The sequence below is a fragment of the Saccoglossus kowalevskii genome, chromosome 10 (genome assembly GCF_978046115.1).
Source record: "Saccoglossus kowalevskii chromosome 10, keSacKowa6.1, whole genome shotgun sequence".
Classification (NCBI taxonomy): domain Eukaryota; kingdom Metazoa; phylum Hemichordata; class Enteropneusta; family Harrimaniidae; genus Saccoglossus; species Saccoglossus kowalevskii.
This window is the reverse complement of record NC_140650.1, coordinates 23907806-23920842: the sequence shown is the minus strand read 5'-3', so window position 1 is coordinate 23920842 and position 13037 is coordinate 23907806. Positions and strand designations below refer to the sequence as shown.

The 13037-nt window shown below is 34.9% G+C and overlaps 1 protein-coding gene across 4 annotated transcripts in view; it reads left to right on the top strand.

Moving 5' to 3' along the window:
• The window catches only part of LOC100369315 (cGMP-specific 3',5'-cyclic phosphodiesterase-like), an 87841-nt gene that overhangs the window by 60131 nt on the left and 14673 nt on the right, over positions 1 to 13037 (top strand). For all 4 annotated transcript variants that reach the window (XR_014930723.1, XM_085504399.1, XM_085504401.1 and 1 more), the window contains exons 5-9: positions 3225 to 3295; positions 4953 to 5016; positions 5614 to 5805; positions 11839 to 11982; positions 12189 to 12335. Coding sequence is in view for 3 of the 4 variants with exons in the window: in XM_085504399.1 (XP_085360525.1) it covers positions 3225 to 3295; positions 4953 to 5016; positions 5614 to 5805; positions 11839 to 11982; positions 12189 to 12335 (618 nt within the window). In the remaining variant the exon portion in view is untranslated. The remainder of the gene's footprint in view (positions 1 to 3224; positions 3296 to 4952; positions 5017 to 5613; positions 5806 to 11838; positions 11983 to 12188; positions 12336 to 13037) is intronic.

Below are 13037 nucleotides of genomic sequence, written 5' to 3'. Positions count from 1 at the left end.
CAGGTCACAGGACCACAATATAGAAAGCGTTATAAATGATCCCAAAGCACACCTTTAAATACATTCTTAATTTCCCATTGATCACAGTCCATTTATCAATTACCCCTGGTAAGCGTGATTTTGAAAAGCTTCTGGACTACTGTGATTGAAATTATTGAGTTTCAGTGGATGAATTAAGACTTATTTTTCTCCTTATACCATGTTGGCCATGCATGCGAGTTAGACTTTTTTTAATGCAACGACGAGATTCAAAGACAGCCAAGCTGAGATGAATGAATTGCATGGTTGATTGATTGATTGGAGTCTACACAGGAATGACTAAATGAACATATGCATGGATGGGTTTCCTTGATTTGCTCACATCTTGGATTAGATGACATGTGCAATTGAATGATTTCAGAGAAGGTATAGGTGGAGGCTATTACTAATACGCTATATGAACGCAAACATGTGTGTTAATACCAAAAAGGTTCTAGTCCTTTGGCGTAGATGGAATAAAGACATTAGATGGGAAATATATGTAAAGAGGAGTTATGTATGTACATACATGTATGTTAAGATGGGATGAGGTTCTATATTGAAATGATAGTAGAAGCAAAGTATGTTTTCTGGGTGAGTAAATATTCTTTTCAGTGGGTGGATAAATGAGTCAACTGAAGGGTAATTATATGGGAAAATACATATGTTTGCAGAGGGATGATGATCTATATTCAATGACAAATAAACAAGTTCGCTGAGGGTTCGTTTCGGAGATGAAGTAAAGCGTAGCTGGACTGTAAACAATGCCATGGTGGGTAAAAAATATATTAGGTAATGATTATATCACACTCCGTGAGCAGTTAAATGTATTAGCCTGGGTGTTTTCTGACACAGACGATATGGTATTATTACGTGTCGTAATAACATTAAACATCAAGGGAATAATGAATGAGTTCTGTACATTTCAAGTTAGTCAGTTGTAGTCGCTACTGAGCTGCATTATAGCATGCACCTGGGTGTTACCGTAATTCTGCGATGGAAGTGTGGGGTACGTGATTAGACATTAGTAAGACTGTTGTGGCTGTTTTTCACAAGTTTAATAGAGTGCCTTGTTGGTTGTCCCTCTGAAGTACATATATCCAGAAATATTTTACAATGATTTATATATGCACCAAATATTTTGTAAACTTTAAATTTGAAAAAACCCTAGATGCACGTACTAGCAACATACATTGTAGCCTAGCAACAACGAAAACAAGCAGCCTATCGGCTGAGATAGCTCCGCTGTTAGCAATGCACATTTCAATTAAAGAACTGAAGACATCATTAGAAAATTAACAATATGTATAGTATCAAAGCAATCGGACTTACAGTTTTTAACAAGAAGTCGAAAATATCACTTTTTACCAAAAATGACAAAAATATTCACCAAAATTAGAGAATTGAAGATATAATCACAAATTGAACAAATCTGAGAAAGGTCTACATGTAGTATCTATATATGTAATATCAAAGCAATTGAACTATTGGTTTTTAACAAGAAGTCGAAAATATCACTTTTTACCAAAAATGACAAAAATATTCACCAAAATTAGAGAATTGAAGATATCATCACAAAATGAACATTTCTGAGAGAGGTCCACATGCAGTACTTATATATGTATTATCAAAGCAATCGGACTTGCGGTTTTTAACAAGGAGTCGAAAATATCACTTTTTACCAAAAATGACAAAAATATTCACCAAAATTAGAGAATTGAAGATATCAACATGAAATGAACAAATCTGAGAGAGGTCTACCCAAGGTACATATACACCAAGTATCAAAGCATTCAGGCTTGTAGTTTTCAAGAAGAAGTCGAAAAAGTAAAACATTGACACGGACGACGGACGATGATGGACAATCACTCATATGACAAGCTCCGCTCAACAAAGTCGACAGCGGAGCTAAAAAGCGTATATTAGGAAGGATTTCTGAATTTACTGAGTTAATCCTCGCTAATAGAAAGACGACGGAGCCGCTTAGTAGTTCAAGGATATTAATAGACAATGCACAATAATGCGATATAGTTATATGGTTTCTTTCACTGCGAGTCAGTTCGGGAGGATTTAGAGCAATTTTAATACTCTTGAATTACAGAGACATTAATAAGGTAGATACATTGCTCTGTTCTTTGAGATGAATACGCACACTAAATGAGAAAAGATATAGAATAAAATCTTTACTACTCTCATTTAGTCCTATTTTGGTTTAAAACAGAATATTATTTGTTAGCCATGATAAAATTGAAAGTTTCCACAATGATGTAGTTGGAATTAAGTTGACCAGTATAAAACTAATAGCTAAGTAATGAATGCCCTCCGGGTGAGTTTAGCTTTAAATATAAAGGATGGTTTCAAAGAAAATTATTTTTCTTCGTCACTTCCTGATGGTCAAGCCATACAAATTTATTTTGCACACAGCTACGTGGTTGCACTGTTTGTTTTTTAAGAAATGTATTATCTTATTTCAAATTTAATGGAATCAATGATGGTTGTTATGCTTCTCAAACCCAAGAAATTGTTCAACTATACGTCCATCTATAGTAATCAAGAATAATTGTTTATCTCGTGCAGGGCTATGTTTTATTCCATTGATGATTGCAAATGGGTTAATGATAGTATGTTCTATCCATGGGAGAAAAAATTGGTTTCTATTACAAATTGTGGATAAATGGATTATGTTTTTATAAAATACTGTAAAATACTTTATTTTACCTGGAATTAATTTACGCTGAAAATGCTTTTTGGCTGGTTATATGGAATTTATTCACTGATTTTTGATTAGTTTAATGTAAAAAAATGGGTATATTTACTGGATTTTATTTTCACTGAATCATTCCTTCAGCAAAAATAGCGAAAATAAATTCTAAGCAGAAATAAAAGTATTTTACAGTAGGTAATTGAAAATGTTGATGATTGCATCTAATTTGTGAGATTTGGTCATTCTGAATTAAAATATGACGTTACATGTAATCCCTATTACAGTGTACAAGTATAATTGGCTGCCTTGACACTATCTCTCTCTCTATTTCTTTTTTTATTTATAATAATATGTAACTTAATTTCCGCATCTTTTCAACCTTAACTCAATTCTTCAAATAACTTCTTCAATTGACTTTTCAACTGAAGATGTGTTCATATTACAAACTGTACTCTCAATTGTATCTTTTCTCATACTTTTTTTCTGACTCAATTCCCAATAGGAGGAGGTGGAGTTTGCGATGGCGTTTGATTTACTTGCCAAAAACAAGAACACGGAAGTTAAGGAACCAAGGTATGGTGTCTTTACTTGATAAATGTAATGTTTAAGGGTAGTAGTTATCGGCTTGCGTGTGCACAAGATATTGGTTTTATATGAACAAAGATGGCGACTTTGACTATTGCACAGACCAGTGGGTATAAACTTAGATCTTGCCAAGCTTTCACTAGATAATTCCTTTGGTGATTGGAATGTCACCGGCATTAATTTGTTCATGCCGCACACAGGTCAAAACCCCTACCCATAATTTCCATCAGAAGAGCGCATTGGATTGTGGGAAAATTAATATTTATCAACACAAATGTTCCTGTGCGATGACCACCACCCTTTAACAGGACTCAGTTAGAACTTGAATTCTTTTTCAGTTCCTATAAATTCATAAGTATTCTGTCCAATTTGTACTTAATAAAACTAGGATAAAAAATGCATGGTTGCATGCTTTAGGAATTTTAATTGAATACTGCCTTAGAGGTTAAGCTGCTGTCAATTTATAAACACATTGAGTGTTATTCTGATGGAATATACTCCATATGTTATCAAGTCTTGATGTCCTCCAGGAGAATATTCTACTTGAGACTATGCCAACCCAAAATTTGTTTTTGATTACCCTGTTATTTGTCAAATAGCTGCACTGACAGACATTTCTTGTCAATATAAAGACAATTATTAAAACTGTAAGTTCAACAATTCGAAATTATAAATGCCTTGGAGTCATTTGAAACTAATTGTGCTCTATTTTTGACTGTGTATTACTTACTCAGACCATTTAGGTCAGTACATGTTTTGCGATAAATATTCTGATTGGCTGTTCACCACGAGCCATGATTAGATGCTGTAACGCAGACTCTCAACGCTCTGCAAAGACACTTTCACAAATGTGCACGATTGACGTGATGTGGGTTATTAATACCAGTGCATACATACAGGGCCCTCACAGAGGTCCCCGGCAGATCTGTGCTTACACTGCAGGCTTAGGTGGTGATATGACATGCTCTTCCAAAGTGGCCTTAACAATCTCAATGTAAGATTGTGGGGTAACTGATGGGGACTTGGGTGATTAATGAATCGCACTTCGTAACAAGACAAACTCTTATAGTCAAGAATATTTCCATTCATCAATAAAATTTCACTCAAAGGGGTAGCATTTGCAACAATAGTCTTAAGACATGTCGACTCTCTATGCTGTTTGAACCTGAGAGGTAACAGAGCATGATGTCTCTTTTACCAAGAATTTACTGTCCACGATGAGGTCTGATTTTCAGAAAGCCTTGATGAAAAGACTGATAAACAGTCAGCTTTCTTTTTATGCTTGGCGACTCTTCATCGAATTCTTAGCAGCAGTTTCAATAGATCTTTGTTCATTGATGTTCCACTTGTCCCAAGTCCCAAGTGATACATAAACCACATAGTCTTCAATTTTGTAACCAGAAAAATGAAATTCATTGTTTTGTCAGTTTTGAAACCTATATTATTGGTTCTGTTGATAAAGGCATCTTCCCATATCTCAAATTTGTGTGTGGTAATATGATAAAAAATGTATATATTATGACTGACTTAATAGAAATAGGTTATAAGCATGGATAACACTGGTATCCAGTCCACTGGTATAATGTTATAATGTTCTGGTATATCTTACATATTCTAATGAGCTTGTTTTTCTGTCTTTACACAGCAAAGATACCATGGCTTGGACAACTGAGAACGGTATTGCCAAACACGTAGCAACGACAGGAGAGGTAATTAAGATATATACATATAAGTTGTATCAATCCTCAAGTCCAAAGCTTGTAGTTTGGGGTTATATTGATCCATGTGTGGATCGATCTATGCAGTTTTCACATTGTATGTACAGTGATTTTTTTTTTTTTTTCGTACATAGATCAAACAATCCATACAGCCCTAGTATTGATAATGACGGAAGTGTATATAGCAAATAATATAATTAATCCAAGCCTGTCAATATCTGCTGTCTGTTTCCCATCATAGAGCTATAAAGGTTATAAACAACATACATTGCATAGACATGCTGGGAAATTACTGTTATGTACAACTGATCATGTTGTATTATTTCCCCGGAGGGATATCATCCCAATTACTGTGTTTGTAGTTTTTCTGTCTGGTAATTAAAGTAACAGCCTTGCAGTGAAATCAATTACTCCCTGGAAATGGACAGTTGCTATTGATGATTGGAATGTTTCCTTTAAGTTAGAGGGTCCTTTGTCAGTGTTCTTGAAGTGGATGCTATCCTAGACTCATATGATGCAGTCAAAAATATTTTTATGAATCATGAAAATTAAATCACTGTGATATTGTTCATGCTCACTTTCCTCTAGACATTGAATATTGAAGATGCAGAGAACGATAAGAGATTTCCTGTCGGTATTGATCCGGGAACCGATTTCAAACCTCGCACATTACTATGCATGCCAATTTACAACAGTGAGCATAAAATCATTGGAGTAACTCAGCTACTGAATAAAACCAATGAACAACCCTTCAATGAGCAAGACATCAATATCTTTGAGGTGATATAATTATTTTGTTTTTACGGTTATCATTGTGTGTTATTCACAGTCAATGTCTGTAAAAGTACTATGGCTATATTACCGGTATTACATGCATGTCACATTACTAGAGCTCTCGTTATTTTTCCACACTTTGTTTGGTGCAAATGTGCTCAGCACAATGCACATTTATTTTAGGCCTTGGAGTCAATGTCTGTTATTATTTATGTATTTTTGCTGTTCTCAGACAGACATTTTGAAATATGTACACCGATTTTCAAAATATGCTTGTCATATTAAGTTGCCAGCTTGAGATCAAGATGTGTGGTCTTCAGAGTAGTGAATCAGTCAGTTTTGATTTTTTTTGATGGACAATAAGTTCTTGGGGAAACCTGATAACATAAGTGTTATAAATTGCATTCCTGCTTCTAAATGGCATTCAAAATATTAAGAATCTGTCAGTAGGGAAGACACATGTCAGTCAACTATCAAGCATAACATAACTTAACGGATCTTTATTTGATTCTTGAAAAAGAATTTGACACTCTGAGCAGTTAACATGCACTTGAAATGAAATGAAATATCAGACTGAATGTATGTAAGTTGTCTCTGTTGTTAAGTTGCGTTTGATGTACTGCTGCTAAATGTGATGTACACTACTATTAAATAGGCAGGTAGCCATAAGATATTTATAAAGGCTAAGATAAAATTCATGTTCTGTGCTCTTGGAGTAGCAGATACTGTTTAATTTAATTTTTGAAAACAGCAATATTTTGCTGATCATATAGTTTTTTGTTGAATACATCAATTTTATCATTAAGCTCATGAAGGCAGTTTGAACCAAATTCAAATTTTGCAATGTTTTGCATGTTACTGCACATGTATGCAATGCATTATGGGAGATAACAATTGTAAATAATGGAAAACGAATATCACTCTGGAAACTCACTAGATTGTATGTCAATTTTTTTGAAATGTTCTAACTAGGATTCATATCATCGAGTAAAACTTTGAGATATGAAGAAATAATTTCACCATAGAAACCTGTGTTAATAAAGCCAATTTTGATCGTTTTCAATGACATTTGGGAGTCTTCTCTGGTGACCCCAATTTTGTATACGATGGAGATGACGTATAATAGTCTTCGATTTTGCTTGATGCTTCTCAAAACATAATTCATTATGCTGTCAATTACATTTGGTTAGATACAAATAAATAGTCTGGCTAGGTCCCGACAAAATGAATGGTACTCAAGTCATGTCTCTGTTGTCAGCTGCAATACTTTTTCTGCATTTTTTATCCAGAAACATGTTGTGGTAATCTTTTGCGAGAAATCCGGAAATTTTGATTATGAATATGAAAATTCATATTTGAAAATATTTTTTCTAAAATACATACAGCCGACAGCACCATGACATGACCTACACAGAAGACACTAGACAGTACATCAATGTTGACCATTGTAGCCTGTATAAACACCATCACTCTTGTAATATAAAACTCACTTGTTATGTTAGGTTTCCCTCAGCATAGCAGGACAACACGTCACAATTCCACACGTCGTTCACATTTTTTAGGGGCCCAAGCCTGAAGGGCGAGGCCCCTATTCTTATTGTCCGGTTTTTTCTTTCTTCTTTCTTTCTTCCGTAACTTTTTTCGTCAAGCCGTTTGAGAAAACTGCTGAACTTAATAGTCTGAAAATGCTCTATACTTATAGTCCCTAATGTGAACTGGTGCAACATGCTTTCAGAATTTCGATTGGTCAATTAGTTTGGCAGCCATATTGGATTGAAATAAAACCGGAAGTGGCTGTTTGACCACTTTCTGAGGGTCTAGGCGTCTAGATTTTTTTATGGTATATAGTACAACTCATGTGTAATAAATATCAGCAATAAAAACTTTAGCGGTCATGTGACTTTTCCCGCCATTTTGTTTTTCCTAAAAACGGCAAAAAACACTTAAAAATCTTCTTCTTCAGAACTACCAAGCAGAATGCACTCATATGTAGTATTTAGCTTCTTTATATGAATCCCATTTATGTTTGAAAAAATGTTTACGATTGGTCACGTGGTTTGGCCACCATTTTGGATTTCTTCTAAACAGGAAGTAGTTTTTTACTCTGGCAACACTTGAGGGAGTATTTTCAATTTTGCTTCATGGCATCTGTGTATCAAGCCCTTTCAGAAACCTAAAAAAAATTTCAGATCAGTCACATGGTTTGGCCGCCATTTTGGATTTTAAGCAAAATTGACCAAAAGTTTGGGTATTTGTTTCTCAGAGACGATTCAACCAATCTACTAGACGTTTCTATATTTACCATGCCTGGCCTTAGCTGCATACGAGAAAAATAATATTACTTTGATCAGTCACGTGGTTTGGCCGCCATCTTGGATTTTGTGAAAATAGAAATTATGCAACTACATGTTTTGTATTAGTCTGATTTCTTTCAAATTTTGTATGTGCATTTGTGTCATCAGATGCATAATTTTGACCCAATAGCACACTGTTAGGCCTCGTGGCTGGGCACCCATGGGGTGGGGGCTTCTAACCTCATTAATATGCATAACTGTTATAACTCAAGCACTGTTGTAGTTAGGATGATGAATCCTGTGTTATTATGACAACCTTGAACAAGAGATTCGATTAAAATAACAAATGACCATATATGGTCATGTGAGCTCATTAATATGCATAACTGTCATATCTCAAACACTGTTGCAGTTAGGAAGTGGAATCCTGTGTTATTATGACAACATTGAACAAAAGATTTGATTAAAATAACAGATGACCATATATAGTCACGTGAGCTCATTAATATGCGTAATCGTTATATCTCAAACACTGTTGCAGTTAGGAAGATGAATCCTGTGTCATTATGACAACAGTGAACAAGAGATTTGATTAAAATAACAGATAACCATATATGGTCATGTGAACTCATTAATATGCATAACCATTATATCTAAAACACTGTCGCAGTTAGGAAGATAAATCCTGTGTCATTATGACAACAGTGAACAAGAGATTTGATTAAAATAACAGATAACCATATATGGTCATGTGAACTCATTAATATGCATAGCAGTCATATCTAAAACACTGTCGCAGTTAGGAAGATGAATCCTGTGTTATTATGACAACAGTGAACAAGAGATTTGATTAAAATAACAGATGACCATATATGGTCATGTGAACTCATTAATATGCATAACCATTATATCTTAAACACTGTTGCAGTTAGGAAGATGAATCCTGTGTTATTATGACAACAGTGAACAAGAAATTTGATTAAAATAACAGATGACCATATATGGTCATGTGAACTCATTAATATGCAAAGCAGTCATATCTAAAACACAGTTGCAGAGCAGGACATGTAACTCGTGTCACTATGAAGACATTGAATGAAAGATGTAACTGACATTAGAAATGGCTATATATGATTATGTAATCTCATTATTGTGCATAAGAACATGGCTCATTATATATCCTGAAAACCATATTTCAATAACCAAACGAGGTAAATACATGGTACCAACTTCATTTCGACCTCATGTTACTGATAATACAATCTACCTGCAGCTGATTGTCTGACATGTGACCTCATTAATCATGAAACAGAATCTTATCAGCTTGGGCCCCGGTGACGCCGCTTGCGGCTTTAATTAGGGGCCCAAGCCCGAAGGGCGAGGCCCCTATTCTTATTGTCCGGTTTTTTAGGGGCCCAAGCCTGAAGGGCGAGGCCCCTATTCTTATTGTCCTAGGGGCCCAAGCCTGAAGGGCGAGGCCCCTATTCTTATTGTCCGGTTTTTTCTTTCTTCTTTCTTTCTTTCTTTCTTCCGTAACTTTTTTCGTCAAGCCGTTTGAGAAAACCGCTGAACGGAATGGTCTGATAATGCTCTATACTGATAGTCCCTAATGTGAACTGGTGCAACAAGCTTTCAGAATTTCGATTGGACAATTAGTTTTGCAGCCATATTGGATTGAAATAAAACCGGAAGTGGCTGTTTGACCACTTTCTGAGGGTCTAGGCGTCTAGATTTGTTCATGGTATATAGTACAATTCATGTGTAATAAATATCAGCAATAAAAACTTTAGCGGTCATGTGACTTTTCCCGCCATTTTGTTTTTCCTAAAAACGGCAAAAAACACTTAAAAATCTTCTTCTTCAGAACCACCAAGCAGAATGCTCTCATATGTGGTATTTAGCTTCTATATATGAATCCCATTTATGTTTGAAAAAATGTTTACGATTGGTCACGTGGTTTGGCCACCATTTTGGATTTCTTCTAAACAGGAAGTAGTTTTTTACTCTGGCAACACTTGAGGGAATATTTTCAATTTTGCATTATGGCATCTGTGTATCAAGCCCTTTCAGAAACCTAAACAAAATTTCAGATCAGTCACATGGTTTGGCCGCCATTTTGGATTTTAAGCAAAATTGACCAAAAGTTTGGGTATTTGTTTCTCAGAGACGATTCAACCAATCTACTACATGTTTTTATATTTACCATGCCTGGCCTTAGCTGCATACGAGAAAAATAATATTATTTTGATCAGTCACGTGGTTTGGCCGCCATCTTGGATTTTGTGAAAATAGAAATTATGCAACTACATGTTTTGTATTAGTCTGATTTCTTTCAAATTTTGTATGTGCATTTGTGTCATCAGATGCATCATTTTGCCCCAATAGCACACTGTTAGGCCACGTGGCTGGGCACCCATGGGGTGGGGGCTTCTAACCTCATTAATATGCATAACTGTTATAACTCAAGCACTGTTGTAGTTAGGATGATGAATCCTGTGTTATTATGACAACCTTGAACAAGAGATTCGATTAAAATAACAAATGACCATATATGGTCATGTGAGCTCATTAATATGCATAACTGTCATATCTCAAACACTGTTGCAGTTAGGAAGTGGAATCCTGTGTTATTATGACAACATTGAACAAAAGATTTGATTAAAATAACAGATGACCATATATAGTCACGTGAGCTCAATAATATGCATAACCATTATATCTCAAACACTGTTGTAATTAGGAAGATGATTCATGTGTTATCATGACAGCAGTGAACCTGAGATTTGATTAAAATAACAGATGACCATATATGGTCATGTGAACTCATTAATATGCATAACCATTATATATTAAACACTGTTGCAGTTAGGAAGATGAATCCTGTGTTATTATGACAGCAGTGAACAAGAGATTTTATTAAAATAACAGATAACCATATATGGTCATGTGAACTCATTAATATGCATAACCATTATATCTTAAACACTGTTGCAGTTAGGAAGATGAATCCTGTGTTATTATGACAACAGTGAACAAGAGATTTGATTAAAAATAACGGATGACCATATATGGTCATGCGAACTCATTAATATGCAAAGCAGTCATATCTAAAACACTGTCGCAGAGCAGGACATGTAACAAGTGTCATTATGAAGACATTGAATGAAAGATGTAACTGACATAAGAAATGGCTATATATGATTATGTAATCTCATTATTAAGAACATGGCTCATTATATATCCTGAAAACCATATTTCGATAACCAAACCAGGTAAATACATGGTACCCAACTTCATTTTGACCTCATGTTACTGATAATTCAAGCTACCTGATTGTCTAACATGTGACCACATTAATTATGAAACAGAATCTTGTCAGCTTGGGCCCCGGTGACGCCGCTTGCGGCTTTAATTTTGAGTTATATTTATACTACTGCTTGAAACAATTTAGTTGTACATGAAACCCATTTTATACCATGAGTGGTTACAATTTTTCTGGTCGTGAAATTTTTAAGCTAAAGTGGTTATGCAATGCCACGAAGTAGTCTCAAAGAACTTTCATTGCGAGTAATTCATGCCGTTAAATTAAACATGTTTTTTCACTCTCAAATTGAATGTTGGGGCGAATGGCAGAGAGTACATGTATTCATCTGATATTATGTATATTGTATAAACAATGATATCACGTGATGCTGAAATCTGGGTGATGGTACAAAATATTTATATTTATATTTTTTTATTTCAGGCATTTGCAATCTTTTGCGGTCTTGGTATGCATAATACCCAGATGTATGAGAATGCTTGTCAATTAATGGCGAAACAAACCGTGGCATTGGAAGTGCTCTCATACCATGCAACTGCTCAGCCAGAGGAAACCCACAGACTTAAGGTAGACTCTACAAACTGTTTTCAAACAACTAGATTATTTAAGCTCAAGGGCAGCATATAGGGAAAAATTTGTCGTCTAATTACAAGTTACTTCATATTGCCCCCAGGCTTTATTTTAATGGGAGACATCTAGTGTAATCCCTACATGATGCCTGCCTGTATCTAGATATTAATACTGGGTATTAAAATGTACTTCTTTTTTTTCAGACTGCAGTAATTCCATCTGCTGATCAGTTACAACTGTTCACCTTTAATTTTGATGATCTGCAACTGAATGAAGATGAGACATTAACTGCCTCTATAAGGATGTTTCAAGAGTGTGATCTGATCAATTTGTTCCATGTGCCTTACGATGTAAGTATTTTGTTTTCTATGCTCAAAATAAATCTTGTATGTGTTGTGAATAAGAATACATTCCCGGGGAGAAATTTCTTATTTTCAAAGCTTTGTTTCTCAAATAAGTTCCATAAAATCCAAAATTCCCTTGATGATTGAGATAATTGAGTTACTTCGATCCTCGCATACCAAAATTGTTTTTTTACAGTGGTTAACTCCCATAAACTTACCTGTAATAAAAGTCTTATTTTCACGAAAGTAGTCTGTATCAAATTCTATAGAACTGTATGGATTTCAGTAAAAATTTAACAAAATCTAGCAGTAATTTTATAGTAGAAGTTTATCAAATTTCCATGAAATTTTTAAATGTACATCAGAAAATTACTGGAATTTGAATAGAAGAGGTTTAAGAGCATATGAGCCTAGTGGCATATGGCAAGAATTAATCTTGCCTGATTTGTATGTCAGTGTATGCCCAGCAGCTTTTCAAGAATGACCAATGACAGCTTGATAATATTCAGGTGTCAAGAACTATGTCAAGCTTTGGGCTGGTAAATCCCCATGATTTTAAGCTTTAGTAGGACCAGTATGCGATGTCCTGATACAATGACGTCTTGATGATGTGCAGGAATAGATGAATAGGGATATGAACACCTCTATCTTGACTTAGCTTGTTGCCCAGTTTATTGACAGCACATCTAGTATCAGTTGGACAAGTTA